The 22,069-nt window shown below is 36.0% G+C and overlaps 1 protein-coding gene across 1 annotated transcript in view; it reads right to left on the reverse strand.

Annotated features, from left to right (window-relative positions):
• The window catches only part of SS18L1 (SS18L1, nBAF chromatin remodeling complex subunit), a 49,752-nt gene continuing 27,683 nt past the window's right edge, over positions 1 to 22,069 (reverse strand). The window contains exons 4-11 of the mRNA XM_027852635.1: positions 21,101 to 21,245; positions 18,675 to 18,872; positions 17,850 to 18,014; positions 16,983 to 17,084; positions 14,726 to 14,818; positions 9,597 to 9,716; positions 2,185 to 2,312; positions 1 to 27 (exon numbers count right to left, since the gene is read on the reverse strand). Coding sequence (XP_027708436.1) covers positions 1 to 27; positions 2,185 to 2,312; positions 9,597 to 9,716; positions 14,726 to 14,818; positions 16,983 to 17,084; positions 17,850 to 18,014; positions 18,675 to 18,872; positions 21,101 to 21,245 — 978 coding nt within the window. The remainder of the gene's footprint in view (positions 28 to 2,184; positions 2,313 to 9,596; positions 9,717 to 14,725; positions 14,819 to 16,982; positions 17,085 to 17,849; positions 18,015 to 18,674; positions 18,873 to 21,100; positions 21,246 to 22,069) is intronic.

Consider the following 22,069-nt stretch of genomic DNA (forward strand, 5'->3'; position numbering starts at 1 on the left):
TTATTGCTGATAATTCCCATACTGGCCCTAAAAGAGAACGTTAATAAGATTATATTTTTGTGGTTAATAATGTTATATTTTTGTTAATAAGGTTATATATTTTATGGAAAGAGGGTATATGTCCCTAACTAAGATGGATTCCAAGATCTAGGGCACAAAAAATGCCCAAGTCAGGTAAGAAATATTCTATTTGACTGAAAGGTAATCAAAATTTATACAATGTACATGAGATTAGCTATTAAAAGAATTTTCCCAGAAATAATCTGTCCTATAACGTGGTTTAGAGACATGTTATCAATTAGGTTGAAGTGTCACCTGAAGGCTGGCAACCTAAAATATAATCACTGCAAAATGTTTTGCAAACTTGGAAATTGTAGCCTCTTATGAAAAGATATTGAAATGAGAAAAAGCAAGAGCACATAGAGGGCTCTGGTGGACTGATAGAGAATAAGAATTTGTCAGTGTGTATTCTGCAGGCTCTAAGTGAGACTGTATCCTGGTGAGCTGACTCAATTATCTGGTTAGCAGAAAAGAGTAACTATCAGGCTATCACAGCTTGATGAAAATAGCCCTTATGATAATTTAACTTCTGTCTAGACTGTATATTCACCAAACCACCTTCTAATTATTAATCAGGTTTCCCAGGCATTTTGTACCAGAAGGAGGGATGTTCTGATGGGTTGGCCTGAATAAACAGCCTGTAATTTCCTTTTCTAAATCATTGGGCTGACATTCTGGCTTAGAAATCATTATATTATAAATTTGTTTGGTGTGAATCTTTTAGGGACTGAATACCCTGGAAAAAACTGATAAAATTGCTCCCTATGCCTGGCCTTCTGTTCCTCCTCACCACCACCTCATGACTTCCCTGGCTTCTTTCAAGTCCCAACTAAAATCTAACATTATAGAAGAATCCTTTCCTAATATCCTTCAATACTAATCGTTCCCTCTGCTGATTATCTGAAATTAATCCTGTATATGTCTTGTTTGCATGTAATCATTTGCCTGCTGACTCCTCCTTTACACTAGGAGCTCCCTGAGAGCATAGACTGTTTTTTGCATTTCTTTGTATCTTTAGCACAATGTCTGACACGTAGTAGATGCTTAATAAATGCCTGTTGACTGACCAATTAAAATGGAATGTTAGATACCGGAACGCAGAGATAAGAGTGATCCTTGAAGCCTAAAACAGCTTTCAAGACTTTTTCTTATAGTCTTCTTGTCTTTGAAAGAGTAAAATCATAATTCTTAAACAAAGACTAAATTAATATTCATAGGATGCCAGGTAGACATTAGTTACCTTAAAATCTATTTATTTCTATTGCTCCTCTTAATAAATTAGTACATGGAACTCTGATACAATTTTAGTAATAATTCTATAAGAGGTTTAGGAATATAAGCTCAATGTGGATATTTGTTTTAATTGAATATGCATATTTGTTATAAGGGTTTTGTTTTTATTTCTTTTCATTTGGGAAGAAAACAAATGCCTGTCAATTAAAAATAAAATGTAATTTTTAAAAGAACATAAGCTCCTTGAAGTTTGAAACTGTTTTATTTTAGAGCTTCATATTCCTAGTTTCAAGCACAGGTTTTTGTACTAAATGGCTGCTTAATAAATGTTGAATTGAACTGAATCATGTGTATTCATTCTACCATAATTAGAAGCAAACAAGTCATTTAGATACTTTAGCCCAGTTTTTCCACTGCAACTGGTCTGCATACTGCCAGTCAATGGCAAATTTCTTCTGGTTTGCAAAACTTAACCAAGAGGTCCTTAGTTTTAAATTTTAAGGCAAAATTCAGAGTTACAATACACTATTTTCCAATTGCAAAACAATGCTTCCATCAGAACTACTACTGGTGTACTTAAGGAACCAAACAAACCTACAAACCTACAAACTTTTCAATGTCAAGGACACATGTTTACCCTTGATTGGTGGCAAAAGGGCACCTTTAGTTTATCTATCAGTTGTAGTCACTCCACTCTAGGGTCTTTAAAGAGCTGCCTGTTGAGAGGATAAATGACTTATTGTGATTCATACCTCCAATGTGTACTAGAGTTAGAGTTTGAACCCAGATCTTTCTGGCCTTATTTCTAGTACCTTTCAAGGTATGGCTATCCGGGGGCAGTGAGAATTGCCAAAAGACATCATGAATACTGAAAATTTCAGAGAAGCTTGCCTGTTCATAACCATAAGGCCTCTGTTGCTGGGCAGATGGTCCTGTCTGAGAAGCTCTATAGCTTCCATACTGTTGTCCCTGTCCCTGTTGGTAGCTGGAATACTGTGAAGAAGCTCCTTGTGCAGGACCTAAGAAAACATGCATGAAAGGTGAATTATTACAAAAATTATACACCATTGTGAAATATCTCATTGGAAAAACAACTGACCTAGAAAATAGATACAGGAGAAAGAATTTAAAAATTATTGGACTATCTGAAAGCCATGATCAAAAAAAGAGCCTAGCCATCATCTTTCAAGAAATTATCAAGGAAAACTGTCCTGATATTTTAGAACCAGAGGGTAAAATAGAAATTGAAAGAATCCACCAATCACCTCTTGAAAGAGATCCCCAAAAGAAAACTCCTAGGAATATTGTAGCCAAATTCCAGAGTTCCCAGGTCAAGGAGAAAATATTGCAAGCAGCCAGAAGGAAACAATTCAAGTATTGTGGAAACACAATCAGGATAACACAAGATTTAGCAGCTTCTACATTAAGGGACCTCAGGGTTTGGAATATAACATTCCCAAGGGCAAAGGAGATAGGATTACAACCAAGAATCACCTACCCAGCAAAACTGAGTATGATCCTTCAGGGAAAAAAATGGACATTCAGTGAAATAGAGGACTTTTAAGCATTCCTGCTGAAAAGACCAGAGCTGAATAGAAAATTTGACTTTCAAATATAAGACTCAAGAGAAACATGAAGAGGTAAACAGGAAAGAGAAATCATAAGGGATTTATTAAGGTTGAACTGTTTACATTCCTACATGGAAAGATGATATTTGTAACTCATGAGCCCTTTGTCAGTATTAGGGTAGTTGGAGGGAAAAATTATATGTATGTATATATAGATAGATAGATACATAGAGGGCATAGGGTGAGTTGAAGATGAAGGGGTGATATCTGGAGAATAAAATTAAGGAGTGAGAGAGGATTATACTGGGAGGAGAAAGGGAAAGGTGGAATGGGGTAAATTATCTCACATAAAACAGATAAGAAAACGCTTTTACAGTGGAAGGGAAGTGGGGGAAGGTGAGAGAGAATGAGTGAATCTTATTCTCATCAGATTTGACTTAAGGAGGGAATAACATACACACCCAATTGGGTATGGAAATCTATCTTACCCTACAGGAAAATGGGGGGAAGGGGACAAGCAAGAAGGGGGATGACAGAGAGGAGGGCAGACTAGAGGAGGGGGTAATCATAAGCAAATACTTCTAAGGAGGGATAGAGTCAAAAGAAAGAATAGAATAAATGTGGGGTAGGATAGGATTAAGGGAAACAGACTTAGTTTTTCACAACATGACCACTGTGGAAGTATTTTGCAAGACTACACATGTATAACCAGAATCGAGTTGCTTCTCTTCTCAATGAGAGTGGGTGGAGAGGGAGGAAGGAAGAAAATTTGGAACCCAAAGTTTTAAAAACAAATGTTAAAAATTGTTTTCACATGCGACTGGGAAATAAGATATACAGGCAATGGAGTATAGAAATCTATACTGCCCTACAGGAAAATTGAAGGGGAAGGAGATAAAAGAAGGGGGGAGAGATAGAAGGGAGGGCAGATTAGGGGAAGGGGTATTCAAAATGCATGCCATCTTGGGGTGGGGGGACAGACAAGATGGGGAGAAAATGTGGAACTCAAAATCTTGTGGAAGTGAATGTTGAAAAATAAAAAATAAATTAATAACAAAAATTATACACCATTAATTTAAATATTCATAAAATACAAGTTAACTTTATTCTCTTAAATCCACAAATTACCCTGAAATCACATACATAATTTTAGAAATTGTCCTCATCCCCATAGCACCAGAAATTATTTCAAACTCTTCTGGTGTTTAAGGGAATGCAAATCATTAAAGTTCAGACAGAATATGTACCAATATTGAAATAACATTGAAGGTATAAATATGAAAATATTTTGATGCCTTGATTCTATTTTTTAGTTGCTGAATTTGCACCATCCAAAACACAGGTGAGGCCTCAGTGATCATTCAGTGAATTGATTCTACTACTGTCTGACAGGAAAAGGCAGTGTGGAAGCTGGAACAGAAGAGCTGGAGCTGAAGAAGGAGAAGGAATTTCAAAGGATGTTTGGATGGTTTTGAAATTCTGAAGAAGACCAGGCAATGAGCTTGGAGTAAAGGCACTGGGTAGGATTTTTGGAGAAGCTGAAAGAGGAGAAGAATCTGAGGAGGAGAGGCAAGAAGATGATAATTCAAACTAGTGAAGAAGAGCCTGGCAAAACAAGATAAGACAAGCGAGTAAGACAAAGAAGAATATGACACTGAAGAGAAAGGGAAGGAGAATGGGACAGCTAGGTGTCACAGTGGATGGGGGGAGGGAAGCAAAGGAAGGAAATAAACATTTACACAGCACCTATAAGGGGGCAATTAGGTAGCACGGTGGATAGAGTACTGGGCTTGGAATCAGGAAGACTCATCTTCATGAGTTCAAATCCAGCCTCTGATAGCCGGGTGACCCTGGGCAAATCACTTAACCCTGTTTGCTTGGTTCCTCATCTGTAAAATGAACTTGAGAAGGAAATGGCAAACCACTCCAGTATCTTTACCAAGAAAACTGCAAAAATAGGGTCACGAAAAGTCAGACACGACTGAATAATAACAGGTTGCTTTACAAATATCTTATTTGATCTTCACAACAACTCTTTGAGTTAAGTGCTGTTATTATCCCATTTTACAGTTGGGGAAACTGAAGCTCAGAGAAGTTAAATGACTTGCCCTGTATTTGGGATCCAGTGCCAAAGCTAAGGGGTCTAGTCCTGATTTGTTAGGCATTTGGCATGCACTGCTTGATAAATTGATATGCTTAGAAGCTCAAATCTCTATTTCTTCAATTGTTCCATCTTTCATTTGCCACTCAGAATAATGCTTTTAAATGCATTAAATAAAATATTTAGGTTTACAAAGGAAACGAATCATATTGAAATATAATTATAAAAATATTTTAAAAAATAAATTCATGGATCCCACGTTAAAAAACCCTGTCATAGGGTTGTCATAGCAACAACACAAGAAGAAAAGTAGTGACATCCAAAAATTCACAGGAGACAAAAATCCAATAAAGAAGCCTGCAATAAAACACAAAGCCTTCAGATATCTGTAAACAAATGCACAAATATGCATAACAGGTCAATTGGAGGTCCCAGTGAAAGAAGGTAAATTTGACCTCATAGTATTATTGAGACTTGGCAGGATAAGATCCACAACTGAAATATGGCTCTGTCATGGCATATTTTATCCAGGAGGAATAAGACTGGTAAAAAGTTGGGAGGAGATAGAGTACTATTATTTATTAAGATTATACTCATTTAAGGAAATATAAATTTTGGAGGAAGAAGTGGGCACAGCATCTCTCTCTCTCTCTCTCTCTTCCTTCCCCTTCTCTCTCCTCTTTCTGTCCAAGCTGGGCAGCTAATACTTTCTTCACTTGCCTTAATGATAACCAAATCCTTCAAAAGTTGGAAGAAACAACAAAGGAAACTACTCCTCTGAATCTGATTCTCACAAACAAGGAAGAACTGGTTGCTGGGTTGGAAATGTTAGTAATTTTACAGAAAAGTGACTACTCCATCTCTAGATTTTAGGAGAGTAGATTTGAAAGATTTCAGAGATAGGATGGGTAGGATCCTGTGGCTTAAGATTTCTACAGGGAAAGTCAGCCCAAGAGGAATTGAGAAGCTCTCAGGAATAAAATCCGGACAATTTGGAATTATTTGGAAAAATTATTAAACTGTCTCTACCCTTTGACCCAGAGATCTCACAGAAGAGCGTATACTGAAAGGAAGTCAAAGACAAAAATAAATGACTCACATATATCAAAATGTACATAGCAGCACTTTTGGTGGTAGCAAAGGATTGGGAACAACTGATTCCCCATCAGCTGGGGAATAGCTGAACAGATTGTGGTATATAAATGCAATGGAATATTGTTATGCTAACAAGAAAATGATAAATATGAGGAATTCATAGCAATATGGAAGGCCTTGTATTAATGGATGTAGAGTGAAGAAAGCAAAACCAGGAAAACAGTATACACAATGACTAAAGTAATGCAAATGAAAGCAATACTCAACGAAGTTGAATGAATGCTTTATAATCACAATAATCAATCTTATCCCTGGAGAAGAGGTAAGGAAACGTACTTCTTTCCTTTTGTTGAAGAGGAGAGGATCTATGGATATGGAATTTAGCACACACTGTCAGATACGGTTACTGTGTAGTTGATTTTGCTTAACTGTTTTTCACTGCCATAAGGGAAGGTTCACTATGAGTATGTATGAGAGAAGGGTATATTCAGAAATGACATCAATGAAAGAAAAAAATAAAAGAAAAAAATTCTGAAAACACAAAAGGAAAAAATTTCAATTCAGAGAAAAAGGAGTGGTCTAAATGGACAAAAGTGGATATTTAAGAAATTCATCAATCAACTTAAATAAAAATAATATATAGAAGATGGAAACAATGGCAGGTAATAGAGGATAAACACAAACATATGGGATGGTTCTCCAACAATTCAGATTAGTCATGCTGAAGTTATAATAAGCTGAGCCTGCAACAAATCAGCAGGATGACAAAAACGGTTTATGGTTTTTAAAAAGCTATACTGTGGAAAAGAATTCACTAAAGAAGGGATAGGACTACTATCTGGATGGATAAGTTCAGTGATAATAGATAATGAAAAGAAAACAGACTTTTTCTGAGGCAATACCATGTGGTGGATAGGGCATTGTACCCAGAGCTAGGAAGACTTGGGTTCTAATCTTACATCAGGCACTTATTAACTGGGCAATCCTGGATAAAACATTTAACTTTTCTGTGCCTTATTTTTGTCATCTGTCAAATTAGAGTGCTAGACTAAATGACTTCTAAGGTCCCTTCTAGTTCTGATTCTATGATCCTAAGACAAGTAGGGAGATAGCAAAAGAACACCATGATGAATTCACATAGATAATAAGAGAGCTACCTTTGATAAATTCAAGTTACCAGACCCTGATGAACTACATCCTAGGATGATTAAAAAAAGGTGGCAGACGTAATTGTGGAACCACCATTAGTAATCTTTGGGACTATGGACAATGAGAAAAACACACCACAGGAATGAATAAAGAGAAATATTGTCCCATTTTTTTTACAAAAAGGGAAGCAAATAGAGTCTTCAAACTAAAGGTTAATGAACTTGATTTCACATCCTGGCAAAATTCTAGAATTTGTTATTAAGGGATAATTAATAGACATGTGGGAAACAGTGATCACAAAGAGCCAGCATGGCTTCACTACAGACAAGACGCGCCAGACTAATCTCATTTCTTTTTTTTTTTTTTAATGTTTCCAAGAGTGGCAAATCAGGGGAAAGCTGCAGCCATAGTTTATCAAGATTTTAGCAAAGCAGTTGATATTCTCTCATGTTATTCTTGTGAAGAAGATGAAGAGAAGTGTGCTAGACAATAATACAATTAAGTGGAACTGGTTACATGGCTGGACCAAAAAGTAGTCTTTAATGGCTCAGTGTCAACTTGGAAAAAGGCCTAGAGCAGAGCACCATGTCTTTGTGCTTTTTAACATTTTTATCAATGACATGAATAAAGGCCTAGATAGTGTGCATAACAAATTTACAAGTGGCAAACAAAAAATCCAAGGGGGTAGCTAACACCTTAGATAACAAAGTCAGGTTCCAAAAATATTTTAACAGCCTACATTATGGGCTGAATCTAATTTGATGAAATGTAATACGGATAAATATAAAGTTTAACACATAGATTCAAAAAGTCAACTTCACAAGTGTAAGATTGGGGTAGGTGTCATCAAAGAGAAATTTGGCTTAAAAAAATTTCAAGGCTTTGGGGGACTGAAAGATCAATATGGCTCAAAGGCATAATAATATGACAGCCAAAAATGCTAATGTGATTTTAGACTACATTGAGGAAGGCATTGTGCCCAGAATTAAGGAGGTGATAGTTCCCTTATAGTCTGCCCTGGTCAGACCACATCTTGAATATGGTGTTCAATTCTAGATGCCACATTTTAGGAAAGACATTAATAACTGAAGAGCATCAAGTGAAGGGGAACCATCATGGAGAAAGGTCTTGAGATCAAGCCATACAAAGACTGGTTGAAAGAAATAGGGATGTTTAGCCTGGAGAAGAACTATTTGTTGGAAAGAGGGCACCTCACAGTTGTCTTCTAGTATTTAAAGGATTGTTATGTTGAATAGCAATTAGACTGGTTCTGCTTGACCCCAGAGCTCAGAACTTGGAGCAACAAATGGAAGTTGCAAAGAAGCAAATATAGCAAAAAATCTTCCTAACAATTTGAGCTGTGCAAAGTGGAGTTAGCTGCCCTGGGAAGTAGTAGCTTTTTTGTAACTTGAGATCTTCATGCAAAGGTTGGATGACCACTTGAGAGATGTGTTATAAAAGGGAACTTTTGTTCAGGCCAGGGTTGGAATAGAGGGTATCCGAGGTCTCTTCCAATTCTAATGATTCTGTGATTCTAAGAACTTGAATGATTATAGATAAACACTCCAAATAATTCTGGTGAAAAGATGAACTGGATAAAACAATATTTTTTTTTCTATTCTTCTGGTCCTACTTTTATGCCTCATCATAGTACAGAAGTGATCTTGGTTCTTGAATGTAATGACAATGGAGCACAAACTTTGCCAGATTCCACCAAGTTAGGAAGGCTTCTAATGCAGGCCCAGTATCACCTAAGGACCATTATAGCTAAAGTTGAGGGTTCATCATAAGGCTATCAGATGATAAATCTCTTTGGCCACTGCCACTCATAATGACTATCTATTAAGGCAAAGGGGCTTGTGATATGTATGAATATATGGAGTGGCCATCATGAAAGATTAACAATTCCTTGACATATTCACTGAGCATAGCCTATTTCTCTTTCTCTTCCTGACTATGTACAAACTAATGTGATTTTTCATTCTTCTTTGTGTACCAACTCAATTTTGTTATCAATAACATAATCCAATTATACATTGATGATAATAGTATTACGTAATTTGTGCTTCCTCTGTTGAATTTAAGAAAGGAATCTATCATCTCAACTTTTAAAAATCAATCCTAGTAATCAATAGAAACACTGTTTATAGTAGTAGCCAAATTATCATATAACTATATCATATATTTCATCATCATTAGACAAAGTAGAATGGACTCTACGTTGCAACTCCTTATAAAAGTATGCCTCTAAATATACTTAGCTGTAAAACTGAACTGAAATGGATGTTCCTTTGAATACTAAAAGGAAGAAAAGAAGTTTCAGTGTGCTGAATGGACATTTTATTAAGGGAACCAACCCAGAGAAGACAGGCCAGTGCTGTTTTTCTCACCGTATCCTTGCTGCTGTCCAGGGTAGCTCTGTTGGTTCGGGTATTGCTGCTGTGAATATGTCTGCTGTTGGGCAGCTCCCTGCTGATATCCGGCCTGCTGCTGGCTATACTGGGAATTTCCTAGAACAGGGAAGACAGAGCTCATTTGAGATGATGTTATTATCTAACTTTAGTTGCTAATCAATAACTGAGTCTTTAGAGTTTGTTACTTCAATAGACGATTTCTACACTGTTGTGTTTCAAATATATTTGAAAATTTGTTTCAAAGAAAAACAGCCCATAATGTTTGCTTCAAAGAGAGCCTAATTCCCAATCCAAACACTTCTAGTGCAAACTGCTCTAGTCTTTCAATGGCTAAAGGAGTGAAGACTGAAAACTCAGTTTGGGAGTAGAAGGTACAGGGAAAGAAGAGAAGATGGAATTAGTTTTTAGTTTTTTGGGGGTTTTTTTTGACGTTTGTAAAGTCAGGTTTCAAGAACTAAGGGCCTTTCAGATCCTAGGGAAGGTAGAACAAAAAATATTTCCTCCCTCTTGGCTAAGAGGTGGAAGATTACCAAGATAACATACTGTACCTATTGTCAGACAAGGCTTGTGTATCAGATGTTTTTGTTTAATGTTTTTCTTTGTCACAAGGGAGGGTTCACCCTGGAAAAGGGTGGGAAATAACTGTGATATAAAGACAAAAGGTATTAATAAAATGCACCTTAAAAAAAAAAAAGAAACTGAAGACCTAGAGCACAGACCAGTCATTGGACCAGGGGTTTAGAAACACTGGTCTAATGGATCTACTCATTTAGGAACATCTTTTCACTGGCAAGAAAGCTAGCACTCCTAGCAACTTATGCGTCTCAGCTACAACTGAATGGGAGGGCCCAGCACTGAGAAGATACAACCTAGGAAAAGGAGTCCAAAAGCCGATATATTCATATTTGATTGTAACTATGGCTATAATCACTCTGAAATGGTCATTGGGTGTTTAAAGTGAAGCTGACACAGAATTCTAGCCCTTTGGGTGCAATGATTTGCTTAACACATGCTCTTCAGTCTGTGAATGAAACAACCTTGCTCTGGAAATCTCTCTTAGAGACTCTGTAGGGTGCAGAGGAAAAATCTGGCTATGGAGTCAAAGGACCTGGGTTCAAATCTCATTTCAGTCACTTTCTACCTATGTAAGCATGGGCAAATTAACCTCCCTGGGTCTGTCTTCCTCCTCTCTAAAGTGAGTGCATTGAACTAGGTGGCCTGTGAAATACCTTCTAGTCCAATATCAATAATCCTATGAATCATATTCTTATGAAACTATTCTTAATCATATTTCATACAATGTGTCAGAATTCAAAAGGACCCCAGAATTTATGTAATTCCTTAATTTTATGGAGGAACAAGTAGGCTGAATTTGGAAACACTGGCACATACTAGTCAAAGTGGGTTTTTGAAATAGGGATTTTTACTACATTTTGGATATGAAGACAAAAGGAATTGGAAATTTGACCTGAATTTACTAATTACAAATACTAATAAAAATTCATGTTGCTATTTTTCTTCTCCTTTTCTTTCCCCTCTCATTAAAGCTTTAATCCTTACTTTTAAAAACTATCCAGTCTCATCTAGAATTCATTGTGAAAGCATCATTTTGGAAAAAACTGTCAAAGTCTACTCTTTGTGCTAGACAGGAAAAAGAATTTTTATTATGAAATGACTGCATTACCAAGCAATTATAGAAAAGTTAAAGAGTGATATTAGCAATTACTGTATTTTAAAGTACTTCAATAAATTCCTTCTAATATGAGTTTAAAGAGCTGCCATTTCGGATTTAGTTTGGTGGTTTAATTCCATTCAGTGATTTTCAAAACATCTTTATAAATAGGCTCTATTTGTCTATTTGAATCATTTTCTTTTGAGTAGAGCTTTGTTTAAAAAAAAAACATGCAAAGTACACATTGCTTTTAATTTGCAATTTGTTGAATCCTAAATCTGCATTAATTCCAGTTCTTATGAAGCACACAGTGGGGGCAGATGGAATCTAAGGAATTGTTTACTCATCTCCGGCACTGAAAATGCAAATAAACAGCATGGCCTGAAATGGATAGTTTTTCTAATCAAAAACTGTCCCAGAGGTAAGGAAATGGAGTCATGATTACAAAAATGCCAGGACACACCAGCTGGTGTCCAAAGAACAACCCTGTCATCCCTACATCTCCCATATTTGTTCACACTTTACAGATAACATTATTTTACTCATTACTCTTTGAAGGAAAAAATAAAGTCAAATTATTTGTTTCAATAAGACTTAGTAATCTTTTTTATTGAGACTACTTAAAAACTAGGGGGGAAATTCAATTTGCAATTACACAGAATAACAAAACAAATGGACGCTCTTAAATAAAAGTTGTATTCTTTATTTGATACATGAATAACCTAATTTAAGTCTTTCTAATTATTAAGCATCCTTAGAATTTTTCAGCAGCCATTAACTTCTGCTAATCTTTTCTGAAAAATACAACTCTGGTTCCAGCAATAGAGTGGCAAATGAAGGAAATGATTCTCAAAATTGCTTCATTTTAAACTTTCTTTTTTTGAGTCTGAGGCAAAATGAGTTTTCTTAAACATATTAAGGTGGATATTTCTGGGTACTTCGTATGCTTTGGTGTTGTACAGTATCATATTTATTCTTCATGCACTGATGACAAGCTATACATACTACCTAAGCAAACAGAAAATGATCTCATTTAGCTGGAGAAAATAAATAGCCCTTTGATATGGACAAAAAAAAAAGTGAGGTTTCAAAGCATAGGCATCCAAAAGTACAGTCACCCTGACTGACTCTTCAACAGCGATCAAGAATATTTCACACAACCAGCAGAACCGGACGACCAAAAAATGCACTTCTGTATCTCTCCACAGCTGTGCCATCAGTGACAGAACCTCTTCAACATCAGTAAAATCTGTGCTTCTAATGGGAAACTCATCAATGACCACTTTGTTGTTGCTGGTATTTGTGTAGGAATATGGCAACACAGTGTGGTGATCCAAGGAAATGTAACATTTGTTGTTACTTATGAAAATACTCATGCCTGATAAATCACGGTGTTCTCTTGAAAATTTTCTGCTCTACAGAACTGGCATAAAAACAACCAGAGTAGTTTTAAAGACAGAATGTAGTTAGAGAATGAACTAGAAATAGCAAAAACCTTTATCCAAATTAAAATTTGCTAAAGTAAGAAAATTTGAAAGGCAAATGAATAGCCACTGTTTCAGAAGGAAAACAAGCAGTTTGGTACAGTGTAAATAAGCATTGGATTTGGAGTGAGGAGGGACCCAGTTCCATACCACAGTTCTTATACTTACTAGCTGTGAGATCCTGGATCAATCCCTTAACCTCTCTGAGCTTCAATTCCTCTATCTATAAAATAGGGATAATGTTTGCACTACCTACTTCCCAAGGTCACTGTGAGGACAGTGCTTCATAATCTTTAAAAGCCATATTAACATGAATTATTATGACCCAAAAGATTTTAAAACCTCCCATGGCAGCCACAGGCATTATTCTGAATGTTCTGCTAAAGAAAAAAAAAAGACCAACCAATTACCATCTGGAAACATGCTGAGATACACACAGAAAATCAACCAAGTTTCAGATCTGTTCTAAATACATTGACCTTTTAGAATTTCCAGGTGTATTTCAATAATGTGAAAATTGCAACAAAAATTTTTTATTCCATCACATCATTGCCCACCTAAGTCCACTGGATTATTTAACTTCATGGGGAGAGGACTATGTCTTATTTATGTTTGAATTTCCCCTGATGCTCAGGAGAGCCCATGTCAGAAAGCAGGTGCTTAATAAGTGTCTGGTGAATAAATGAATGAAAGAATGAATACTGCTAAACCTTCTGGAAACCTTTGATTATTTACTTCATTCACATCAAGTCTTGACTCTGGACCCCCTCTAAATTTGAGTGCTCATATTGCAGTATTTAAAAGTACACTTGCAGAAGAGTATATTTGTTGTTTTGACTAAATTGTTAGATCTCCCTCCTCAATGTTTTTTGTTTGTTTTTTGTGAGTCTAGTCCCTATGATTTCTTTGGTATAGAAAACTCCCAGTAATGAACTCCCTTCTATGAATGCAGATTGGCAAATCCACTACAATTTAAAGTCAGAGAGCTGACTGGAGCACTGAGAGTAACTACTTCAGGTGCACATAGTCAACATGTATCAGAGGTGGAATTTGAACCCAGGTCTTCCTAACTTGGAAGCCACCTTTCCATCTACTATACAACACTGACTCAAATCTGACATCTGCTAATTGTGTGACTTTGAGTAAGTCACTTAATTTCCCTCAACCTGAGTTTGTCATCTGTAAAGTGTAAATAACACCTTGAAACAACAATAATAATAATTTTATATTTATGTATCCCTTACATTTGTGAAATGTGCACTTCTAAAAGAAATATTACTAAAAGGCTGAATTACAATACTAAAACTGGATCCTTGCATAATCTAAATGCTACCATTTTTCATTTCACATTTATTGTCTACAAATCGCAAGTCAATGCAAAGGGCCAAACCTCTTTTTATTTACTATTTGTTCTAAGATTCTTTACCTTCACTTTAAGGTTAATAGTTAAGTAAATGATGTTATTTTCATTAGACATAAAGTAAATGTGATGGCCTAATGAATAATCTATATATCAGGATTTCAGAAAGTATCCAAATCAATATAAAACTATGTAATGACTATCTACTGGACAGATATTTCCCTAAACTACAATATTATAATTTACCAAATTTTGTACAGTATTCCTCACTCTTTACTAACTTCTACAGGATTTAGAGCAATGATTCTCAAAAGATGTGCAACATACTAACATGCTATGAATTTCATTAAGGATGCCATGAAATTTTGGACTTTATGTTACTGCTGATAAAAGAAAATTTATAAATAACTTTATCTAACATAAACTTTATTCCCAAGCACAAATAGTTTAGATATCACTTTTCCTTGTGCTTAACACAGTGCCTGCCAATTAGTGAGCACTTACTATATGCATGTTGATTGATTACTGAATACAGCTATTACACATTTAAACATTTGTCAGCCCAAAAAAAGTCAATTAGTCTTCTCACCTCCTTCATAGTAATGCTGGGTAGAATCCTCAAATGACCTGTCATAGCTCTGTTCAGTGTAAGATGACTGCTGATATGCATAATCACCATGTCCTGAAACCAAAGGAGCACAGAGACAAACTTAAAGCTGTGAAACACCTTTATGATGTGTGTGGTCTTGGGGAACGTGGAATGAGGCATGCCTTGCATCACGTCCTGACAAATACCATTAGAAAGGCCGGCAACCCACAGGATCTGTCATAGGACTCATAACTACAAAGGTCCTCAGAGAACTTCTAGTTCAACTCCATCATTTTATAGAGGGGGAAACTGAGGCTAAGAAAAGCTAAATAAATTTGTCTAGATCATACAGTTAGTAAGCAGAAGAGTGAGGATTGTAAATACATTATAAATAAATCCCACTGTGGTATGGTTCCCATGGAACTAACTGTTCCATGGAACACCACTTTGCCTTAAACAAAGAAAAATTTCCTTCCTTTCTGCCTTCTCTCCTTTCTTCCTTTTCTTTCTTTTTCTCTTTCTTTCTTCCTTTCCTTTTCTCTTTCCTTTTTTTCATTAAGAAAAAAGTAGGCAAGATATAGCTATATGTTCTAATTTGGGGGTAAATGATCTGACCTATGATATATCTGAATCTGCCCACTGGTCTATTTATCATACCTTGAATATATCTTGTACTTTCCTGACTTCAAGTCTTTATTCATATTATTCCAGCCTCCTGAAATATTCTCTCAATGCCTTCAGTCCTCTATCCCCAGAATGGAAACTGGACCCACCTTCAAGGCCCAGATCAATTGTTTCCCCCTTAAAGCAGCATCTACCAATCCCCCCCGCCTCTATCTAATCATCTTTTGAACCCCTATAGAACTTTATTTTGTGCTACCAATCCAATAAAACTTTTTATTTACTTTATGTATATGTGTCTTATCTTACTAGCTAGGCTATAAACTCCTGAAATGCAAAGATTATGTTTAAATCTCATATATTATTATTACTACATATCTTTGCATATCTCTCTTACACATAGTAGCCATTCAATAAATGTTTACTGAATGAATGCAAAGATGGGCCTTGTTATAAGAAGGTTCTGGAATGTGGAATGTTCTCCCTCCTCAATTCTGCCTCATAGAATCCCTCAAGCATAACCTCCTACAAGAAGCCTTTCCTGATCCCCTCAAATGCTGATATCATCTCTCCCTAAACTAATTTGCATTTATTTTATATTTATTCTTTATATACTCATACATGTTTATGTTGCCACCCCCATCGAATGTGAGCTTCTTGAGAGCATGGACTGCTACAGTTTTGACTGTGTATCCCTAGGGCCTACCACAATGTCTAGCACTTAGTAGATATTCAATAAATTCATGTTAATTGATTGAGTGTACCACTTATAAAACAAGTTTTATGCAATAATAATTCTCCACATCCCTCTTCTGGCTGGGACTTCACAATTTAAGAGGGATGGGATGAGGAGAACATGTAGGTTAAGAGAAGCAGAACGGAATGGTTAGGAGTACAAAGAAGGCTCCAAGAATAAAAGACTTCAGATTATTTAGCCTAAAGAAGAGAAGACTAAAAGGTGACTTACTAGGAAGGAAAAGGACTTGAAAAAAATTATTGGACTCTTGTTAAATGCTGGCATAAGTTACCGAGTAAGGTTTTGCAATCTTCTGCCTTGGAGCTCTTTAACAACGAGATTTATACACATCTTTCAAGAATATGTATCCATGCTTGGAGATGGGATGGGTGAGACAAGTGACATCTTACACCTTCCAACCCTACATTTTGAGGATTCTATACAGTGCCTTGGATGAAAAAGAAAATTAAAAGCCCTCAGATAAAACCAAGGGTGAGGGTATAGCACCAATGGGTTCCATTTAAATTCTGTCACTTAGGTAGCTCACATTTCAAATCACAACAGAAATAGCTTAAGCTGATGAATTCGTTCTAATCTATACTATCAGATGCATAACGAAATGTCTAGCTCTTGATCAAAGGAGACCCAGGTCTGGTTTGCTGAATGGGCAGTCCTGTGGGTCAGAAATAAGATGTCACAGCAGAATCCTACATGAGGAAAAAAACAACAACAACAACAACAACAACCTGGAACAGCATCTGCCTTAAACAAACTAAAATGGCTTGAATGCTATAAGTCTCTCTGATTTTATAAGCATGCAGTAAATCATTCACATATTTTTTAAAATGAAGCAAGTTTTCAGTCCTTTCTCCCCCCATTCCCATGCCACAAGAAAGTTACCATCTGGATAATATTGCTGGTTCATTGGCTCAGAAGCGCCTTGACCGTGGCTGTATTGCTCACTGTAATACTCTTCTTGCCCCATATACTGCTGAGAAGAACCTGCAAAATCCAAGGAAAAGAGAATGTATTAAATTGCCTCTAAACCCAATAAAATGTCAACTAGTCATATATTTCCAAATACCACATATAGATATACATACATGTATAATACGTAATCTAGAAGAAGTGGATTTCAAGGACATTCTACACTATATAAAAGAAACACTGCTTTGATAAAAAAAAATACTAACAATAAGATAAGGTTGATATTTGTAGACATCACAGTAATGTGACAAAACATGAAGGTGAAATCTAAAATGATCATAATAACTAATATTCCTCAACCTGCCCCCATGAAGGACTATGTAAGTCTTACTTACACTTGTCTCAACAGAATACTTTATCTAGGAACACCCAATAACTCACCCAAATATTTAGCCATGCAGTTCTCAAAAACTCTCATTACTTCAACAATGAACTTGAATAACCAGCATTTTCTGCATTTCTCCTCTTGGTATTTTGTACTTTCAATTTATTTTCCAGGCTTTTCAGTTATCTCACTAGACCGAAGTACAGATGGACTCCGCTCTAACTGCTAATTACACAGAACTGTGAAATGGATTATGAGTGTCATTATTTTGCTAAAAATTAGATATGGAGAAATACAGAAATAAAGCATTGATATATCATTAGAATACTCAGCCCTCCTGACTTCTTCTATGTTCTTTCTTGCACAATCTACATTTCCTTTGCAGGACTGGGTGGACAAGGTATGGTCAGTGTGAAAAACTAAACTCTTTTCCTAACAACATCTTCAGATTTTACCTTGCTGTGAGGGCCGGTATGGACCCATTGGTCGCTGACCCATCATGCTGCTTCCTTGGTTGCTTTGACTCATCATTGCAATAGAGGACTGTCCTTGGTAATGCTGGCTCCCACCTTGTGCAGAATTGTAATGGGATGTTGCCGCTTGCTGGTGCATCATAGAGACTACATAACACATACATGAGCCTAAATGAGCCATCACTGTCATCTCCCTCCCATACCACACACATTCCTTAAAATCAAGACTACATCTGTTAGTTACAATGAATTCTTTCACTCTCTTCCTACTATTCCACACAAAAGACTATGAAATTTATTAATTTCCCCCCTCAATATCCAGATTAAATTTCCTGCATACTAACCTGAACCAATATCCTACTACATGGTCAGATCACCCATCTTTTTCAGTCAGCTATATTAAAACGTACCTACATTCAGAAAATAACAGAAAGCATGGTTGTAGCGGGATTACCAAAGGGGGTCTTACACTGCATACAGAAATGTCACTATTCTAGTTCCCATTGTCCAGGCATTGAAGCCTTTTAAGATACATCTTTCAAGTAAACCCACTCTTTTTCTTCCTTGCCCTACCTTATACGAAGGCCTAGATCTCATAAAAATTAAAACTGAGATGCTTTGACTGCTCACTGTAACTTTTCTGAAGAATTCTTAAGTGGATGGTATGTTATTTTATAAACATTTATCAGTATGGAATTTCTCTTCTGCACACAAAAAGAATGTTCATTGTCTCATGCTACATCCAGGTTAAGACACCAAGGAACTGTGTGTAGCCCAAAGTGAAGCAAGATGAAGAGGATGAGTTACCTGGATTAGACTGCATGTTGATATTGGTTCTAGATACATAATTCCCTATGGATCCTTGGCCCTGCATTGGCACATTTTGAGAGGCAGGCACAGTGTGGCTATACCCCGGCCCCGTGCCATGGCTGCTGACTGTCATACTCATAGAAGTTGTTGGCATTGTGTTTTGCCCAGATTGCTGCATGGACACATGGTTAGGACCTATTTCAAAGCGGAAAAAGCAATAACGAAAGTAATACAAATAATAATAATAATCAATACTTATACAGTGATTTGTAGTTAATGAAGTGTTTTTTGTAAACATCATCTAATTATAGCTTTGGGTGTCAGAGCATTTGCTTAAAGTAAAAAAAGAAACAAACTAACCTAATCACAACATAAAACATATATGAAAAAAAAGAAAGAAAAACATATATGACATATTATGGTTACAAAGTACATACATGATTTCATTTAAACTTCCTAAAAACCTTTTGAGATGGATTAAATATTATTTCCCCCATTTTAGAGATTGGGAAACTGAGGATCAATGAAGCAAACACACCTATCCAAGGTCACAGAGAAAGTGGTAGAGCCAAGGCTTCCTCTGTTTAGTGCTCTTCTACTCCATACTCAGTAGAACCCTAAAAAGGCACTAAACTAAATGTCTCAGAGAGGCCTAATGTGCATTCCATTCACAGGATTTGGTGCTAAATAAATACCCTAATCTCTAACTTACTTTGAGATTTATTCATACATCAACCTTTCAGACCCAAAGCAAAAATTATTTCCAGAAGTGACTCTCGGATTTCTAGTCACTCTTGAAAAATCATTTGCAAAGTACCTCTTTATTTATACAGGCCATTGTCTATTTTATTTTCCAGAATGCTTTGGATTAAATAATTCTCCATCTCTCCGTTCCTTCCCAACCTTCATGACTACCATTACCCCTTTGCCTTATCTACTTCTCACCCTCTATATTCTTTCACTTATTTCAGTCACATGTTTTCTGAGGAAGGTTTCACATTTTTCTAATTACAAACTTGCAGAGACAATTTTTAAAAGGTCCATTTCTCTGTTCTGTATTTCACTGGTCTGGTATAAACCTAGTCTCACGGGTTCATTTGGTGGAGGAGAGAATTTCCATGATTCTATTATCATCACCTCACTCTACTAAACACAAAAGCCAAATTCAGACAAATTCTACCACACAAATGAGCATATGATCAAGTGGGAAAAAGCTAAAATAAATAAGGAAGTTTCTAAAGATGCAAAAGAGACAAGGCACTGAACCTGTATGAAACTTAAACTCTCTTCCTCCCCTTCATCTCTTTATTAAAATTTTCCTAATAGGATTTTCCCCTAACCAAGTACTTAAATTACCTGCAGTGAAGGGAGGTCACTTCACTTACTGACATGGGAAACACTGCCAGGAGAAGTTGTGCCTGGGCATTAGGGCTTAATGTAAAAACTCCAGGTTATTTCTTTATGAACTTAGCAGCTTAATGCAGCTTTAGGAAAGTAATTAAATGCTTAGTTTAAACAATGTGAAATTAATTTTTAAAAACCAATCCAGAGATTTTCTAGAACAATTATAGGAAGGAGAAGAAGAGGGAAGAGGAAGAGTAGGGGGAGGAGGGGAGGGAGGAACAGGAGGAGGAAGAGAAGGAGGGAGAAGAGGAAGAAGAGGAAGAAGAAAAACAGAAGTACAACAATAAATGATCTGGAGTCTAAACTAGGCGCCAATCCTGATTTCCTACCTGTGACCTTAGTCCTCACAAGACCTGAATTTCCTCATTTGTAAAAAGGAAGGAGGTGTTCAAAGAGATAATTTATAAGGTCCCTTCCAGCTTTAAAGCCCACTATGACTCTATGTTGTCTTCAGATATCAGAGAGAAAGAGCTTTACTACACAAAGGTTCTGAATTAATGAGAAAATGTTAATACTGCTTGCAAGGAAATGAATTGTACTATCTTCAACTATTACCAAATGCTTCTCTATGTCATAGATGAGATTATTTTGTTCTTTACTAAAAGAATATACATCTTATATTTTGGAAAGGAACATATTCATGCCTTTTGAAGCAGTTGGAGAATTCAAGATGAATTAAGTTATTTAATCTATCAAACAGCTTTGCACCCACTCTTTGCCCATTAAATCCCAGATAAATGTGTGCCTATGGACAGTTAACTGTTTATATGTCCCCACATAAATATCTCTAATCTCTAAACTGTATTTAGTCTTTTGGAAGGCAGTTTCTAAACTGGTTTCTAAACTGTAAACAGGATTTTGTGACTATTTCAGCAAGTGATTGATAAATTCCCATAAACCTGAAAAGTGAGTTACATTGCCTAAAAAAACCTCCATCTTCCAAGTATACTTTGCATTAATGATTTTGTTGCCAAGCAACTATAAAAAAAAAAAGCACAAAAGGTTTTTTGAATGCCTACCATTGCTAATCTGACTCTGCATAAGAGAAGATGGTGGGAGGCCTGTTCCAATGGCATCACTGAGATTGCTCTGGGAATGGATAGATTGGTTGGATCCACTCTGAGGCATTCCTCCTGGCCCAAGATTCATGTTTTGTGTTGGTGGCTACAAACAATCAAATGGAGTCTAAGTTAATTATTTAGGAAGACATTATTAAACAAAAAATACATTATAGTGCCAGAAATAAGGCTTGTAACTACATTCGTTTTGATTTTTTAACCTCATAAATTTCTACCACACAGGATTAATTGTTGAATATATGTGTTCCAAACAAAGATAAATATGTGTGTATACATAGATATACATACACACACACACACACACACATATATATATATACATAATCTATTTAGTTTGGAGTTCCAATCTACCAGAGATTATATAAAAATAATACATTTAACATTAAATATGCAGAAACTATATCATACATAGAAAATTCTAAACCATGTATCAAGTTTATAAACATTTTGATACTTTAACATCTACAAAAAAGATGTTGCATTCAAGTCACAGTTTTTTTCTATCCAAATATATGTGCAATGCACATGTGACCATATTTCAGTACTTTAAAAAATCCAGAACTTAATCCATGCTGTTACTCCTTCTTTTACCAACAAAGATCTCAGGCCATCAGAAGACATTTTTCATGCCCTCCTCTCCCCCATTCATAACCTGGTGGCCAACCTCGTAGTGATGAAGGAAACAGATTTTTAAGAACAAATTAGCATCAACAACAAAAAACAACATCATCGACAACAACAGCAGTAGGATAGTGACTTGTCCCAGGACTGTTTCCCTCTGAACTCAAAAAAAAAAAAAGATGAGAAGATATTTTATTATTATTCTCATTATTATTAATAACTTATATAACATAATTACATATTATTATAGCAACTATCAGGGCATCTAGGTGGTGTAGTGAATAGAGC

The sequence above is a fragment of the Vombatus ursinus genome, unplaced genomic scaffold, assembly GCF_900497805.2.
Source record: "Vombatus ursinus unplaced genomic scaffold, bare-nosed wombat genome assembly UNPS02000580.1, whole genome shotgun sequence".
NCBI classification, from domain to species: Eukaryota; Metazoa; Chordata; class Mammalia; order Diprotodontia; family Vombatidae; genus Vombatus; species Vombatus ursinus.